We start from the raw sequence: 15,344 nt of genomic DNA, 5'->3' as shown, positions 1-15,344 counted from the left end.
TTCTTTATGTCATCTGAGTAAACCAAATGCATTTCTAGCTGTAAGGTATCTCTGGTGGCAGTTAATTGTGTGAATGGTAGGAAACCATGAGTCTGGTGTTTCCCTGTGGGATGGGGGCTGCAGGAAGCCATCTGAAACAGGGCCTGGGTATATGAATGTGGCCTTGGCAGTGAAAATGAAACTTCAGCTAAAAATAAATCCTGCATTAATATTCTAAACTGTATTTTTCCATTCACAAGCTTGCGAAAATGAAAATTGTGCCTGTCAGAATTTTAACAAAATGACTAACACCTGCCACACTGTTTGTTGGGTCCTTCTTTGATGTTAGGGGATCTAATGTCTAATCCAGTAGTTTTAGACCTTGGGGCATTTTCTGTTATCTTAAGCAATATGATGAGAGACTATATTTTCACACTGTTAGGAGTAAATGTATTTGACAGGCAGGCATTATCACCTTGGTGGAACTATAAAACACCATGGAATTTATATGGAACAAAAAGCAGATTTCTTTTCTTTTCTTTTTTTTTTACTTTGAATTAGCTGACTTAGCAAAATAAGAAGGTACACTGAGAGTGGGTCTGACTTTCTAATGTCACAGTGTGAGTATGTATGAGGAGTTTATGGCTCGAAACATCTATTGAATTTAGTGGCCTATCTCAAGGCTTATAGCTGTACGGTCAAGTTTTTCTGCTTTGTACAGAATGATAGGATAGAATACACTGAAACAAGAAGCAAATTCTAAAGTGAAATGCTTGAATTTCTCAAGAATTGCATTATATTGGCTTCAGTTGTCTATGTTAGTTTACTATGTTCAGTGCCATGGTGAAAGGATGTAGAAACAATAAGAAAAGGGCTGTTCTCTAGTCTTCCTTTTTTATTTGGAAATTATACTCCAGGATATACATAGACACTAGACATCAGGAATATATTTTTAAAAAAATGATAATACTTTGTGGAAACAGCAAAACAAAACAATACAAAGGCTGTGTGTGGTTCAGTGAAATTAAGCACTTCAGAGCAGCCATTCCCAACAGGGGCCATATGACTCCCTTGCGGGCCCTGGAACATCTGAAGGGGGCCACAGACTGGATACAATCCTTCACACACCAGTTTATAATATTTGTTATGTGACTTACAAAATTCTGATTCGGCCTATGTTTCTTTTGTATTGCACACATGTTCATGGCAGAAAAAGAGAAGAAAGGTTGAGAATGGCTGCTGCAGTGGTTAAGGTTGCACTTCTATACACCAATATAGATAATGAAAATAGGGTAAAATAGATAAATAATACAGATTTATCTATTTATATCATACTAGGAGATAGATTACAGATAACAAAGGATAAAATAAAAGTTACATATTTTAAAAATTGTTCAGTTTATATAAATCCATGCAGTTGTGCTATCTTATGATAGAATATATACAATAGTGAGTTTATCCTAAGATATTATTTTACATGAGATAATCTAGAAATATGGCTGGCAAGAAAATCTCTCCTACACAACTCTTTTATTGGACTATAGCTCTTCTAAAACTCTGAACATCTGACAGGGGCACATAGACACTAAGCAACTCGGAGTCAGAAACCTACAAAAACATAACAATAGAACTTGCAGGCATACAATGAGAACATAACAACTCCCTAAATGCAGCATACTTAATAGAATGAGTCTCACTTTTGAAATGTCTCTTTAAAGTTATTATATTCAGTACAGTAGTTACTTCTCATTTACCCAAGAAATACTGAGAAATGAGTCTGATCTTACTTCCACTGATTTCTCTGCAAGTTTATTTTCCAGTTGGATCTCACTCTGTATCAATCTAGGATTTATTTGCATTCCTGCTTTTGAATAATAGAGAATACACTGTGATCTCTCAATATTTTCCATTGTCTCATCTTCCATTAAATTCCAGATGATCTGGGCTGGCAGTATAAACAATAGCTACTACAAAATGCAATGACAATTTTAAGTGCTATTATATTCTAAACAAGGAGCATCGATGTTGCTTCCTTCTGCGTGATAAAATTGACAAGGGTGCTGCATATGAGAATCTGGAGAGCTCTGGAAAGTCCTGGAGAGCTCTCTTGTTCTGCTGTGTAATCACACAGTGAAGCAGGGGGGGAGACATGGGGGATTTTCCAAGCTATTCAGCATCAATGATACGCAATCCTCATTTCCCCTCCTCTGTCTCCTTTCTTGCACATTAGCTGGAATGCAGCCTGCTTACTGAGTGACCTGACCTTAATAAATAAGTGATGTCATCCGTTCCATTAGAGATACAGCACGGGGGCGGAGAACTTACAAACACTTGTGACTGAGGACGAGATATGTAGCATGTCCCACTGAAAGATGGGAGGCCATTGGTAGAGAACTTAGCAATTGTCCCGTCTTAGAAAAGCAGGAATTTTCAGCACCCTGGAGAGCTCTCCGGAAAGCACCTGAATAAAATTGCAGGTAAACTTTCTCTTGCGTTGCTCTCCTGTTAAACCTGACAATTTTTCATGATAAAGCACAAAGAAATCTACAGGTACTTAAGAGAGAGAGAGAGAGAGAGAGAGAAAGGGTAGGATGAACCATCAAAGAACCTTACATAATCCTTAATTTGTCAACCCCTTCCAAGCCCTCTCACCTGTCTCCATGTTGCTCTGCAAACTTCCTCACCTGGACAGACACACAATTGTGCCTGCAAACCTGGTGGTTGCAGAAGGCATCTCCCACCAGTCAATTCATGTCACATGAATTGGCTGGGCAAAGCAGGAACAAGAATCCTCATAGGTCAGAATGGATGTCAGTTATTCTTAGTACTTCCTCATTGTATCTGTTGTACATGAAAGGAAGACAGCCTGGCAGGTGAGTGTTTGAAGTGGAAATTCTAGCAAGCAGATAATATTGAGATGAACACAGGTAATTTTATGTGCTGTTTACTCTTAAAGTTGGATCACTTGTTTAGTCATATATGTTCTGAAGTCAAATACAGCAGGCAAAGGCACTATGAGCCAAACGGTATGTGTGTTCATATGCCATGGCTATTTTTGTTAATTCCTTGAACTCCTTATTTAAATATCAAAATACTTGACTGAGATTATTTTCTATATTTTGATCATATTGCTGACATTGTATCCCACTCATATGTATTATATATTTATGAAAAATTTAAAAAGAGCTATATTATTTGGTTCAAAGGTTCAGCAAAATAATCTCAAATCTATGCATGGATAAGGAGAGTGTATGCATACACAAACACAAGTAACATATAATTACAAATTCTAGACTTTACCATACTTTCTGTACTTAGCACTTTCAAAGCTTTTGTCAGTCAGAGCATATTCCACTTTATAAAAAAGAACCAGTCACTACATGGGGGAATCAGTGATCTGGTAAGGTAAGTGAAAGCTGGAATTCTTATGCTAGCTTATTTATTAGATTTATGTCCAGCTTTTCCCTCAAAACTGGAACTCAAGGCCAATCAACACTATTTTTTAAAAAGTGGAAATTTAAAAAACCACCAAGTTATAGACATTGGTGATCCCACATGACGTGCTGCTCGTTAGTGGTAACATTTATAGATCGTGTAATTCTACAGTGAACATGCTAGCATTACATTCTCTTAATTCTTGAACAGATCCATAATTTTCTTTACAGGCCTCAGCACCTCTTAAAGACTAGGAAAAATCTTTAATAAAGAGAAGCTGTAAAATCAAAGATTTAAGAAAATTGAGACACTCTGGCTCTAAATGACTGGAAAAGTTAAGAATCACACAGCTCATTCTTGGATGAAGCAGAGCAGATCCAGGAATACTGAAGACAAAGAACGCCAGAGCAGAAAGCAGGAGATGGTAATCACAGCTCTGCACCCAACACCCTAAAGCACTGCAACTTGTACCAATAATTAACAAATGTGCCTAATAATTAGGTTCTGGCCTTATGTTGTTTTTGCCTTAAGAGCCGCACTTGCTGGCTCCTTTTGTGTTTGGTAGAGAAGGAAGCAAAGGAACCAGTACAGGTTGGCACAAAGAGTGACGGACAAAGCCTGGAATAAAAGTGAGCATTCACACATGCAGGAATTTACTCCCTCACACAGGCAGCTGTTCACTCAGATGTGCTGCAACCCATTCACTCATGCTGCAATTCAGCTACGGAGCAGAAAAATATAGCCTTGAATAAAAAAACGATCCCAACTGCAGCTCTTATTTTCCCTACACACAGACATAAATAAATTTTCACAGAATTGAGCAGGAAGGGACTTGTTGCCTCTAGTAGGGGGGAGGTGGGAGCGTACTCGCTGGAGTTAGCCGTGAGCCTGATGTGGGGTTGTGCTGCACTTGGCTTAATGATTCGGCCTCTACTTGTTCAGTAAAATGGCTTCCATACTGTCAGTGTTGAGATAAATAGTTCTGGTGTTGAGGGTGGTTTCATCATCTGAGACTCTCCACTGTGGTTTACTTAGCCTGTAGATAAACCTAGAACTGGATGAACATATAAAGCTTCATTGCTTCCCCTATTATGGCACGAATCCCTTGAGGCTTTGGGGTTGAATCCAGCTCTCCTGAGGGGTTGAATCTGGCCTTCTAGGTTTCCCCAGATGGCTATCCTCCCTTTCTCATGACATAGTGTAGTTTGCCAGCATTTGTTAGGTTTCCCCTTATAAATGGTTGCAGTGGATCTTCTAAAGCTTAATTATTGGCAATGAAATCTTTAAGTTAAAATGCATTGGCATTTTATATCCTACCCTTTCTCTTTGGACCCTCCCATCCCTGGTATGTGGTCCTCAAGAACTCCTGTGACAGAATTTGGAGGTTTTCCTACCTTTGCCCTACTAGCTACCGGGTAGGATAGTCAATACAAGATTAAAAAAGAGAAGCAACCCCCGAGTATAGAGCAGCAATTTGAGAGTTCTTAAAAACAAATTTTATAAATGATTGACTAAGGTCTGCCAGGGCTATGACAGGCCAGATAAAATTAGTTCATGTGCCATATATCTTGCGTGTAGATTGCTAGTTGCCAGCTGTGACAGAATGGGCTTTCACAGTTGATGACACCGATACCTCTCAGACATGAGAGGTATATTTGGGGGGGGGGCAGGTTCAATCAGTGCTGTTCAAGTTGATCTTCCCAAATAGCATATTTCAAAAGTACCCCATAAGCAACACTGCGTTCTCATAGAGGTATGGGTTAGACAATATACTCTTTGCTTGATTTGCTGGTGTACAGTTAAATACTAAAGCAGGTTTCTCTTTAGAAAGAAGAGGTCCTTTGGGTTTCCCTTATAGGTCCACTCATGCTCTCCTCTCTAGGGTGCTGTGGTTTCTCAGTTGCCCCAAGGGCCATGCTCATTCAGCAAGTCTTACAATAGACTTCAAAGAGACTGGCCACTGAGTGCATGCGGTAAAAGATGCCCAGTGGCAGGGAGATCTTGACTACGATGGCCCAGAGTGTGAAGCCGTAGAAAGACTGCTCGATCTGACTGACCAGGTGTGGGCGAGTCCCATAGGCGTACAGAATCCATACCTACACAAACAAAGGAGTCAGAGTAATGGAATCAAACAATCTCCAATTGCTTTAAGTCAATTGTTTTACATTTTATAATACTCATTCTACAACTGCTGATATGTTCTTTAAGACAGAGGTCCCCAATCTTGGGCCTCCAGATGTTTCTGGACTACAGCTCCCAGAAGCCTTCACCACCACTTCTGCTGGCTATGATTTTGGGAGTTGAAGTCCAAGAACATCTGGAGACCCAAGGTTGGGGACCACTGCTTTAAGAGAAAGGGAAGCTTCATTTGTTCACTTTGTGTGGTTAGCAGGCAAGCATCAATAATCCTGATAACTATGTCCAGCCAGCAGAGTTCCAAAATGGACACAACTGTGTGAATCCAGGGCAACAAACAGAGTGTGTGTGTGGGGAGTGGAGACCAATTTAGACAAAGTGCTTCCTCATGTAAGCATTTAGAAGGTGCTATATAGCTATTATATCTTTTAAGTTATCCATTGGAAGGAAAATGATGGAAAAACTAGGGGAAAAATAAGAGAGTTACACTAAGGCTACAGTGGCCGAAAAATTTAGTGAATGAATTAGGCCAACAGCATGATAGAAGTCTCATACGTAGCACATTTGCCACTAATCAGATCCAGGAAAAAAGAGCATTTAGTCACAACAAAGCTCGCCTTTGGGTATTAAAATAAATGGGATAATTTAGTGAAGACCTGAGTGAGTCTAATGTAGCTGGGACTAAAGTGAAAAGTAGATACTGAGATTCTCAGTACTGTATCTCAAAGTACCAACTGTACTTTATAAGGTAAGTAATGTCAAAACTTAAGTAACAAAATAAAATATAAAATTGGCTACTTCCTACCATTGGGTCACTTCCGCCCTCTACTGGTCACTAGTTTTTCCTCTGTTGGAACATACTTTTGCAGATGTTGTTGCATGCTATCGTATTGCCTTTGGCTTATGGCATCCCTATGAATGAGAGTTCTCCAAAATGAACTGTCCTCAACAGTCCTGACCACTGGTTGTCGTGGGTTTTTGGGGCTCTTTGGCTGTGTTCTGAAGGTTGTTCTTCCTAATGTTTTGCCAGTCTCTGTGGCCAGCATCTTCAGAGGACAGCACTCTGTTCTCTGGTGTAGTTGGCTTGGAAATGCAGTATTTATGGCTGTGAGATAGGCTTTTGTCTTTTTCTGTAGATGGGTGATTAGTGTGTCTTGTTGTGGGTGTATTGTTGTGATAAGGAGGAGAGATTATATGTCACTGTGATTGATGGGTGTCATTAGCTGGTCTTTTGTGTGTAGTGATCCCCAGTCCTTGTGGCTGAGTAGAGTTCATTGACCTTTTGCACGCTGTATTTTTGAGAGCTGGGAGCCAAGTTTTGTTGAAAAAGACAAAAGCCTATCTCACAACCATAAATACTGCACTCCCAAGCCAACTACACCAGAGCACAAAGTGCTGTCCTCTGAAGTGAATGGAACCCATTTCCACATCTTGATATTCTTTCTATACCTGAGTGCAACTCAGTTCACTCACCGAGATGTTGTAGAAGATAAGGAGAATCGAGACGTTCTGTAGGATCTTTCTTCTAATGCTTGGTCTTTTAGGTTCTTCATGAGTTTCATGGAAGAGGGATGGGTCACTGCCGTAGTCTGCCAATTGTCTAGGTGTCTGATTCTCTAGATTGGCCATGACATTGTTCAATGTGTGGGTTTTGGAGAAAGATCTGTTGCTACCTTGCTCCACAGGACCTCTGGAAATTGAAAAGACCCAGCTGGAACCAGCAAGGTTCATACTATTGTGAGCATTTGCCTTATGAGAAGAGCTGGAGTACAATGCTTCTGTAATAAACAGATTCTGGCCCAGAATTTGGATGGTCTTACAAAGGGAGAAGCAGAAGTCCAGGAGGTGGAGACTGCCACTGGCATGAAGAAAGAAGATGGCAACCAAGGAGAAGATGGATACCATGAGGGGACCACAGGAGCTGCCCAGCAGCAAAGTAACATCTAAACTTCTTACCACACTTTTGCCAGAAGAAAAAATTGCTGTTTTCTTCTTCTTCATCCTATAGGTGGCAACGCCAATCAAAGTTGCCAAGAACATCACAGATAATAAAACAGAGTTAAAGATGTAATATGTTCTAAGGGCTTCAGGAATAGTTTCAGGCAACTTGGCAAGCACTCCAAAGGAAATCATCACCCCAAAAGTTGCTGAAATGGCCAACGATCCTAGTACCAGACCTACAAATGCTCCACTGAGGTGGAAGTGTGCCCTGTGAGTGAAGTGAGGCTTCTGGTGATCACCTTCCCGCCCAGTATTCTTCCAGATGATATATAACATTGTGGAGGAGAAGAGACTGAACTCAATATTGAAAGGATGCAGGTATGCAGCACCTTCTGAAAAGATGTGGCAAAGACTGGTCATGCAACTGCAGCTGTTAGTGTATGAACTACCTGTAGGAAAAGCAAGAACAGTGTGTTGGCCGGTGTGCTGGCTTTTGGCACAATAACAACAGTAGCAAAAACAGCAACATGGCTTCTAGACATCTAGCTCAAAATCCTATTAATTTTATCGTATTAACTTTGTAGGGTGCACCCAGTTCTTTTTGGCTTCTGCTTCTAAGCACTCTCCCTGTGCCTTTAAATATTTTTTTTTTTACTTTTTAAAATTGATGAGAGAGGGAACTGCATGCCAAGTGTAGTTGCAAAGCTGGAGATGTGATGAACTTCAAATTACCATTTTTGAAAGTTGGGGACAGAGGAATGATAAGAAAGGGCACAGAAGGGGCAAGAGGCCTGATGACGATCAGTTTGCATGTGTGAGAAGGAATATGTGTGCATAAAGCAAGAGTGGAAAGCAGGTTAAATTCAGGGGCAGTGCAGAAGCAGTAGTATATCAGAGACTAACAACATGAAGGGGATGCAGGCAAGGGGCAATGCCTACTGTAACTGGAGTGTGTATTGTCATAGGTGTAAGGCCATGTTTCTTCCTGGTGTGCAGAGTAAAACTGTTTCCTATAAACTTCTAGCAGGAAACCTGGTGTAAGATTCAGCAATTAATCCTTTTCACCCAATGTCAGGAACGTAAGCAGGGTGGCTAAGTAGCGCAGCTAATTAGATGGCTGATAGGGAGCATGCCTGCTGGACATATTGTATGCATGCTGGACATTGGGTTTGATTCCTGGCTTTAGTCATTTTTAAAAAACTCATCCAGCCTTATGGTTGTATCCAAGTCATTTACAGAGATCCTCACTTTGTTTGTTACCTCTGACCCCACCCCATGTCCAAAGGCAACATTTGTACCATGTGGAGTCTGGGTGCTCTCTCCCCTGTGAGCATCATAAAATTCCTCCAGCTGCTTCATGGACTCATCCAGCACCACACTCATCCACAGAAGCACATTAGTTGCCAGTGTGTGCATCAGCCCAAACCTAAAAAGAAGATGAAAGAGTTCCTGGAATCATTTGTGAGATCATTACAGTTTGCTGTTTTCCACTTCCAATCAACCAGCTCAGCTATATTACTATTCTCTTAGCTATTCTGAGGATTTTCATGTCCTTTACATGCACTGCCATCCTGTTAGCAATGGCAGTTCTGCCACAAGGCAAAAGAAGGTAATTGTCTCAGGGAGCAAATAATGGACTGCAGCAGTGATGGCCGTCAGGCTGTTCCTGCTGGACATCCTCACATTCCCCCTCTTTTACAGGACAGAGGTGTGTGCTTTTGGAGGGAAGCTTGAAGAAAAAAAGAAAATTTGTTCATTATTTGCATTACAGGAAATTGCACTGCTTTCAGGACTTGATATTAAGCCACTGTGCATTCCCAACAGATGGCTGATTTGTCTTCATTGCATGACTCAGTTGAATAGTCCTACCTGTTTAGATGTTGGTATTCCTGGATGCAAACCTTAGCATTAAACAACAGCAAAGAGACCTGTAAGAAGGGAAAGTGAAGAGGCAGATTTGAAATTAAAAGTAATACTACATCACTGTTTACCATTCATCATATACATTTAAGTCAGCAGGAAGCTTTTTCAAGCCTAATAATCTCTCTCTCTCTCTCTCTCTCTCTGTATGATAAGGGTTTGCAGTACTTAGGGAGGGTTAACAGACCCTCCTGTAGCTGTGACCCATATTTGTCTTCCTCCACAATAATTTTTTTTCAAAAGCTTCTTTATGGCCCCAGTGGTAGCAGGGGGGAGTTTAAGGAGGGGTTCAATACACTCATAAAGGGCTAACGTTTTCTCTCTCAGCTACAACCCTTATTATTATTTCAACCTGCTATTGGACTTGAATAAATATTTCCAGTGCACATTCTAGGTTCTTTCTGCAAGAAGATGGAGTCTGTGGGCCAGGCAAGGAGGCCTTTTACTGTATCCAAGCCTCCTGTTTTTACACACCATTGTCAAATCTTTTTTCAGTCTTTCTGGAACGGACTCTCTGAACTCATACGAGCAGTGGCCATGTTAGCTGCGGGATTCTGGTAGCTGTAGAGCTAAAAAGTAGCCTTTCAGAATTCCAGAAGGAATCACATAGTAGAGGGAAGCAGAGTGGGCTCAAACATGGAGTAGAGGCAGGCAGAAGGAAATACAGAAACACTAATTTCTCTGAGGCAGAGTCAGGCAGTACAGGAGGTTTCCATGGGTCCCCCCTACATATCAGAAACCAATATAACCTCACCTGTATGATGGTGAAAACAGCTTGCACAACAGGGAAGGTGGTGATGAGCATGGAGACACAGTGCTGCAGCTCATAGTAATACCCCAAGGAGAGGCAGTCGAGAACCAGTGTGGCTAGTGCAAAGAGAGACAGACCACCTGTCACAAGAAGAGAGCATGGTCAGCCCAAACCTTGCACAAGTCAAAGTCACTTGATTCCTTTTCTTATATATTTTGTCGGGGTGTAGCCCCAGGCTACCATCCATCTGGAGAGTAGCTGTTTTCTAAAACAGAAGTGGACACAACATTTTTGCAGAAGAAGAGGTTGCCTCCTGATACCCATCCAAGTGAAATCTAACCTTCCCCAGACTGTCTTCCCCAGTATGTTGTACTCCTGATGTGTTCCTCCAGTCATCATCCATTGCTGGAGTTGAGGTCTGTTGAGGCAACTGGAGGACAACAGGCTGGTGAGAGCACAGCTGAGTCCCTTTCTTTACCTCCCTGAAGAACAAGTGTGCAGCTGGTGATCTGAATTTGCATTTCATGGCACATTGTAGGCTCATGCACTCTTACAGATATCACCCAGAGGTTGCAGCTTCAAATCTTCCTAAGCTATTGATGGGTCAGTTTGAATTTCCCTGTTTATGCTACAGGAAACTAAAGGCACAGGCCTCATCCTTCTCTGATGTCTGTAACCAGCTTCTGTGATTTTGATAAATTTGTTATAATATATTCTTGCTTACTTTGACTTTAAAAGCAATTCACTTCTGAACTTCTTTCAGCTTGGGTTTTCAACTCCTGGAATCTGGACTTGTTCTGGTTTTGTTTGTTAACTTCAAGGCTGGCTTTACTTCTGCCTTAGACCTTTTGACAGAAATAGACTTAATATGGTTGATAAGTAATTCAAAGGGAGCTCTGGAAGCCCATTTGACATACTCTGTGTAAGTTTTGATTCATGCATACCTGCAGCTCTAGTCTACTTGCAGAATATACAACACCATCAAATACTAGTCATCTGTTGGTTGGACTTACATAACAGGCTCTCAGGTCATGTGTGCAGAAGTGGGAGCCATTTTAGTAGACCTGGAGGGCTCAAGCTTAAAATGACCAAACATCTTTGCACTGAATCTGATAGATCAGAGCCCAACATTTTCTCTGCACAATTGAACTGGAATATTGTATGGTCTGTTAAAGCCCATTTAACCTCTCTCTCTCTCTCTCTGATTTCCCATTTATAAAAATGCTTGGATTTTGGAAGAAGAGAAGGTTGTTATGGTTAGTGACATTCTTCAGTGTGAGAACCAAAACATCATTATATTGCAAGTATGGGGAATCTACAGCTTCTCACATGTTGTTGAACTCCAATTTTGATCAGTCCTAACCATCCTGGTCAATTGTGAGGCATGATGGGAATTACAGTTCCTTAATACCTGGGTAACCAGATTTCCCTCCCATGTATTGCAACACATCATGTATAGTCTCTCTCTCTCAAGTCTCTGCATTTTAATGTTCTATCTGATCTAACCATATTTTCAATTTTTTAATTTGGTACATTAGTTCCAATATTGTCATCCACTTTGGGACCCACTTCTAATAGGAGTTAAAAAACACATCAAATAAATAAATAAATTCATTTTTTAACCTTTGAGCCAGCTTGCTCCTGCCTGGTGATCCTGATGCGTTTTCAGCTGCTTGTTGCCAGCAGACCGCCAGCTAAACCAGAGCATCCAGATGCAGGAAGAAATCATGAGCACTGCCAGGAAAGCATGGATGTTGTAATTCAGCAAGTTGTGTTGGGGCATCTCAGCGAGGAGCACAGCACTGCCCACAAATGTCAGCAGGGCCAGATAGAGCAGGGAGAGTAGTGAACTGGACCGTGTGGTGGATGCCATGAGCGTGCACGAGCTGTCTCTTAGGCATATGCAGTCTGGTAACGTTCAGCTCTGTGGACAGAAGCAGCCAGGCAGCAGAAGATCAGCTATGTGGGCACGTGTCAGCTGCTGTTTATATAATCCCAGAGCTTTGAAAAGAAACTTTTATTTTGGCTTCCAGTGTTTAGACTCCAAACCCCCCCCCCAGGTCCCCCCATCCAGCTTCCAACGACCATGCTGGTTGGGGGAATCTGGGGGCCCCAAACAAACCACCTTACCCAGTTCTGAAAAAGTTTACACCATGTAATGTTAAGTTTAAAGAAGTGGCCATGTTAGTCTGTCTCAGCACCTTTGCAAAATGAAATGGGGAAAAGAAAAGAACAGAACAGAAAGAGACGGAGAGATGGAGAGGCAAAATATTGTGGCATCTCAAAGACTAACATATTTATTTCAGTGTGAGCTCTCATGGGTCAAAATCCACTTCTTCAATGTGAGTGTCTCATATATATATGAGACAGAATGTACAACACATTGAAGAAGTGGATACACACACACACACACACACACAGGGGAGAAAATATTACCTGCTTCTTATTCCATATTGAACACGTAGATTGGGGTGGGCAATTAATTTCTATAGGGGGGCCACATGAAAAATCTGAACTGTGTTTGGCGGCCGAACCAACTTTACTTAAAAATAAAATGAAACAGTGATGTTATGATTGCTTTTATTTTAAACTTGTTAATCTTCACAAATACTAAAGAGTTTTTTTGGTGGTATGTTAAAGATAAGCAACTGATCAACTTTAGACAAAAAGCTATAAATGGTTTTGATATTCAAAACTGTCTGCAGGCCGGACAGGAGCAGCTCGCGGGCCGTATGTGGCCCTCGGGCTGCACTTTGCCCAGGTCTGACGTAGATGTTTCTATAAGTCACCATCCTTATGGTAGCCATTTAATAAGTTGCACTTTAGCACAGTAAGTCACAACTAGAGTAGGCCCATTGAATCAATGGAATTTACAGCAGAAATTACTCACCAAATTCCCACTGATTTAATGGGCCTACTCAAGTTGCAACTTACCCCAATTGAGCAATAGGAGGCTTGTCTATATGGGCGCAGTTGGAGCGGGCTGACTAGGGTCACTTAAGGCTGGGTAGAGGTCCAGTATGCCAGTTGCGGCTATCCTTGCATTCAAAGGGCATATGCAACTCAAGTGACCTTACTTGGTCCACCTCCCTGTTGAAAACAAAACAACAACCCCCCCTCCTTGTCCCCTCCCCACTCTCCTTGCTTTTGGGAAACTTTTAAATTTTTTTCTAAGTTGTATCAACACTGTTGTAGACTTAAAAACTTTTTTTTTGCTACCTGCCTCTCTATGAAGCTATGAACCTCTCTATGAAAGCTAAGCTGTTGTCGTAAGCCACTTAACAATAATTATCGGAAAACTGAAAGCGGAAGGCAAATTTAAAGCCACAAGCTGCACTTCGGTTCTTATTCAATGATCACATATGTTGAAAATTAACCAAAACAGAGTAGTCCTACCTGCACACACACACAAAATCAAAAACAAACAAAACAAAAAACCCCAAAACCCAAAACTAGTGGCTCCCGATTAGAAATTTGCAGATAGGAACACTGTGGGGACATGCTGGTTTGCTCTAGCAATTACACCATCTGATCACCAGAAAAAGGAGGGAACCAGCCTGTCCCCACAGTGGATAAACCAGCGGGACAAATGCTGTCTGATCTCACTCAACATTTCAGTCAATGTCTTTTCCCACTGGTAAAACTGGGGCAAAAAACTTGACAGAAAATGTACTTTCCACTGTAATTTTCTGTAGAAAAAGTCAATTTCTAAGCATGCATTATTTCATAGAAATAATTACAGTATAAGGAACTGATGATATCTATACAGTTATATATAAAGAAGAGGGCATTTGTTGCATTATCAGCCACTACTCTCCCCCAGCTTCACCCTTATAGTCTTATATATGTCCAAAATGCAGAATGAGAAGCACACAACTATTAGTAAATACTGGGAGGACAGTTTTCTTCTTTTTTTCAATCCTTCCATGTGTCCCCTCTGCTTTCCTTCATGGCATGTTACGGGGTTCAAATCTCCTGCTCCCTAGAAGACTGATCTCCTTTGTATTTCCAGTCTGTATGGGATTTTCTTATCCACACATTCTATGCACAAAGCAGCAAGCTCGTTTCTGCATTTGGGACAAGGAACAGAAAATGCTGCAGAACACACTGGTTACCTGCAAGAGCTGGATCAAAGAGGTGGGGGAACTGGTATTTCAAAATTACAGTGGAGCCTCATGATCCAAAAACCTTGCATCCTACCACACTAGTTTATTTTGGGGAGCATGTTCAAAGTCTAGTGTGAGTCACACAGTTCCAAGCAATCTAGTCTACTGATCTAGATCTACTAATAATAGATTCAAAAGACTGTTTTTATTTAGAATTTATTTTATTTTATTTAGGCTGATGGTAGAAACCCAAACTGCAGTAGGAATAGGTAAGTGATGCTATAACGTCACAAATGCTGCTTGCCACTCAACTTCCAAAAATATATTTTGAACTACTATACAGATATTCCTGGAGTAAAAAAAAATTCTGAATAAGACCCTGGAGAGAAACGCTGGGAAAGTCACAATCACCCCATGTAAATTTTGGGACACAGTGCCAGTGTCTTTCATTGAGCAGAATAACACTGATCACTCCATAGTCCTTGTAAATTACATACAGTACTTATAATAAGACTGGATCTCGAAGCCTACACTCTGTTGCTCCAAGTACTTGCAAAAACACACTCACCTGGTGCTGTCACACTGCTATTGCTGAAACTCCATTTCTCACAGTCGTTCTGAGCAGAGGCAGTGGTGGCCCCCCTCTCTCTCTTGGAAATGGCAGAATGAGGGATTAATATAGCAAGGCTAATGGCCCCAGGGAGCCAACTCATGACCACTCCCACCACCAAAATTGGGGGGGAGGGAGAGAGAGCAGGACCTCCACACATACCTTTTCTCAACCTTTCCTACACCCTGCCTAGTTCTCAAGAGTCTCCTTCAGAAATGATGGGATTCTGGCAACACCGCTGCTATAGGGCATTACTGGAGCTTTAATAATGCATATCTCCCAAGACTAGAAATTGGTGCACTTGTTTTATAGAAAGGGACTAAATACAACTGTTGGTTCCAACTAGAGGAGATCCACTGAATCAATGGAATTTACATATTGTTAACTTACCATTCAGCAATTGATTCAGTGTGCTTACTTTAGGGACTAGCGACTGAATGTTTTTTGAACATGTAAGCAATTTCTG

General features: G+C 41.2%; 1 protein-coding gene and 1 long non-coding RNA gene across 2 annotated transcripts; one reads left to right on the top strand and one right to left on the bottom strand.

Annotated features, from left to right (window-relative positions):
* Positions 1–856: 856 nt before the first annotated feature.
* Positions 857–15,103, bottom strand: LOC110077585 (proton channel OTOP2). The gene is made up of 7 exons (XM_078389450.1): positions 14,837–15,103; positions 11,786–12,086; positions 10,166–10,302; positions 9,361–9,419; positions 8,790–8,917; positions 7,024–7,940; positions 857–5,510 (listed from the first exon to the last, which is right to left on the bottom strand). The coding sequence occupies exons 2-7, from the start codon at positions 12,033–12,035 to the stop codon at positions 5,337–5,339; spliced, it is 1,665 nt and encodes a 554-aa protein (XP_078245576.1). The 5' UTR covers positions 12,036–12,086; positions 14,837–15,103; the 3' UTR covers positions 857–5,336.
* On the top strand, positions 2,778–6,340 carry LOC144587892 (uncharacterized). Its single transcript, XR_013543124.1, has 2 exons — positions 2,778–2,852; positions 3,645–6,340. It is a non-coding gene; the product is annotated as an uncharacterized LOC144587892 (long non-coding RNA).
* Positions 15,104–15,344: the final 241 nt, after the last annotated feature.

This window comes from Pogona vitticeps, chromosome 3, assembly GCF_051106095.1.
Source record: "Pogona vitticeps strain Pit_001003342236 chromosome 3, PviZW2.1, whole genome shotgun sequence".
NCBI lineage: Eukaryota > Metazoa > Chordata > Lepidosauria > Squamata > Agamidae > Pogona > Pogona vitticeps.
The sequence above is the reverse complement of the archived record's forward strand: the minus strand, read 5'-3'. Positions and strand labels throughout refer to the sequence as shown.

What these genes read in the sequence shown, in the direction of transcription:
- LOC110077585 (XM_078389450.1), bottom strand. Translation starts at nt 12,035, where the DNA reads ATGGCATCCACCACACGGTCCAGTTCACTACTCTCCCTGCTCTATCTG. An exon ending in GAGCACCCAGACTCCACATG is followed by an intron (nt 7,941 to 8,789) that starts GTACAAATGTTG and finishes CTTTTCCTACAG; the next exon opens with GTAGTTCATACACTAACAGC. An exon ending in TTATCTTCTACAACATCTCG is followed by an intron (nt 5,511 to 7,023) that starts GTGAGTGAACTG and finishes TTGTTTGTGTAG; the next exon opens with GTATGGATTCTGTACGCCTA.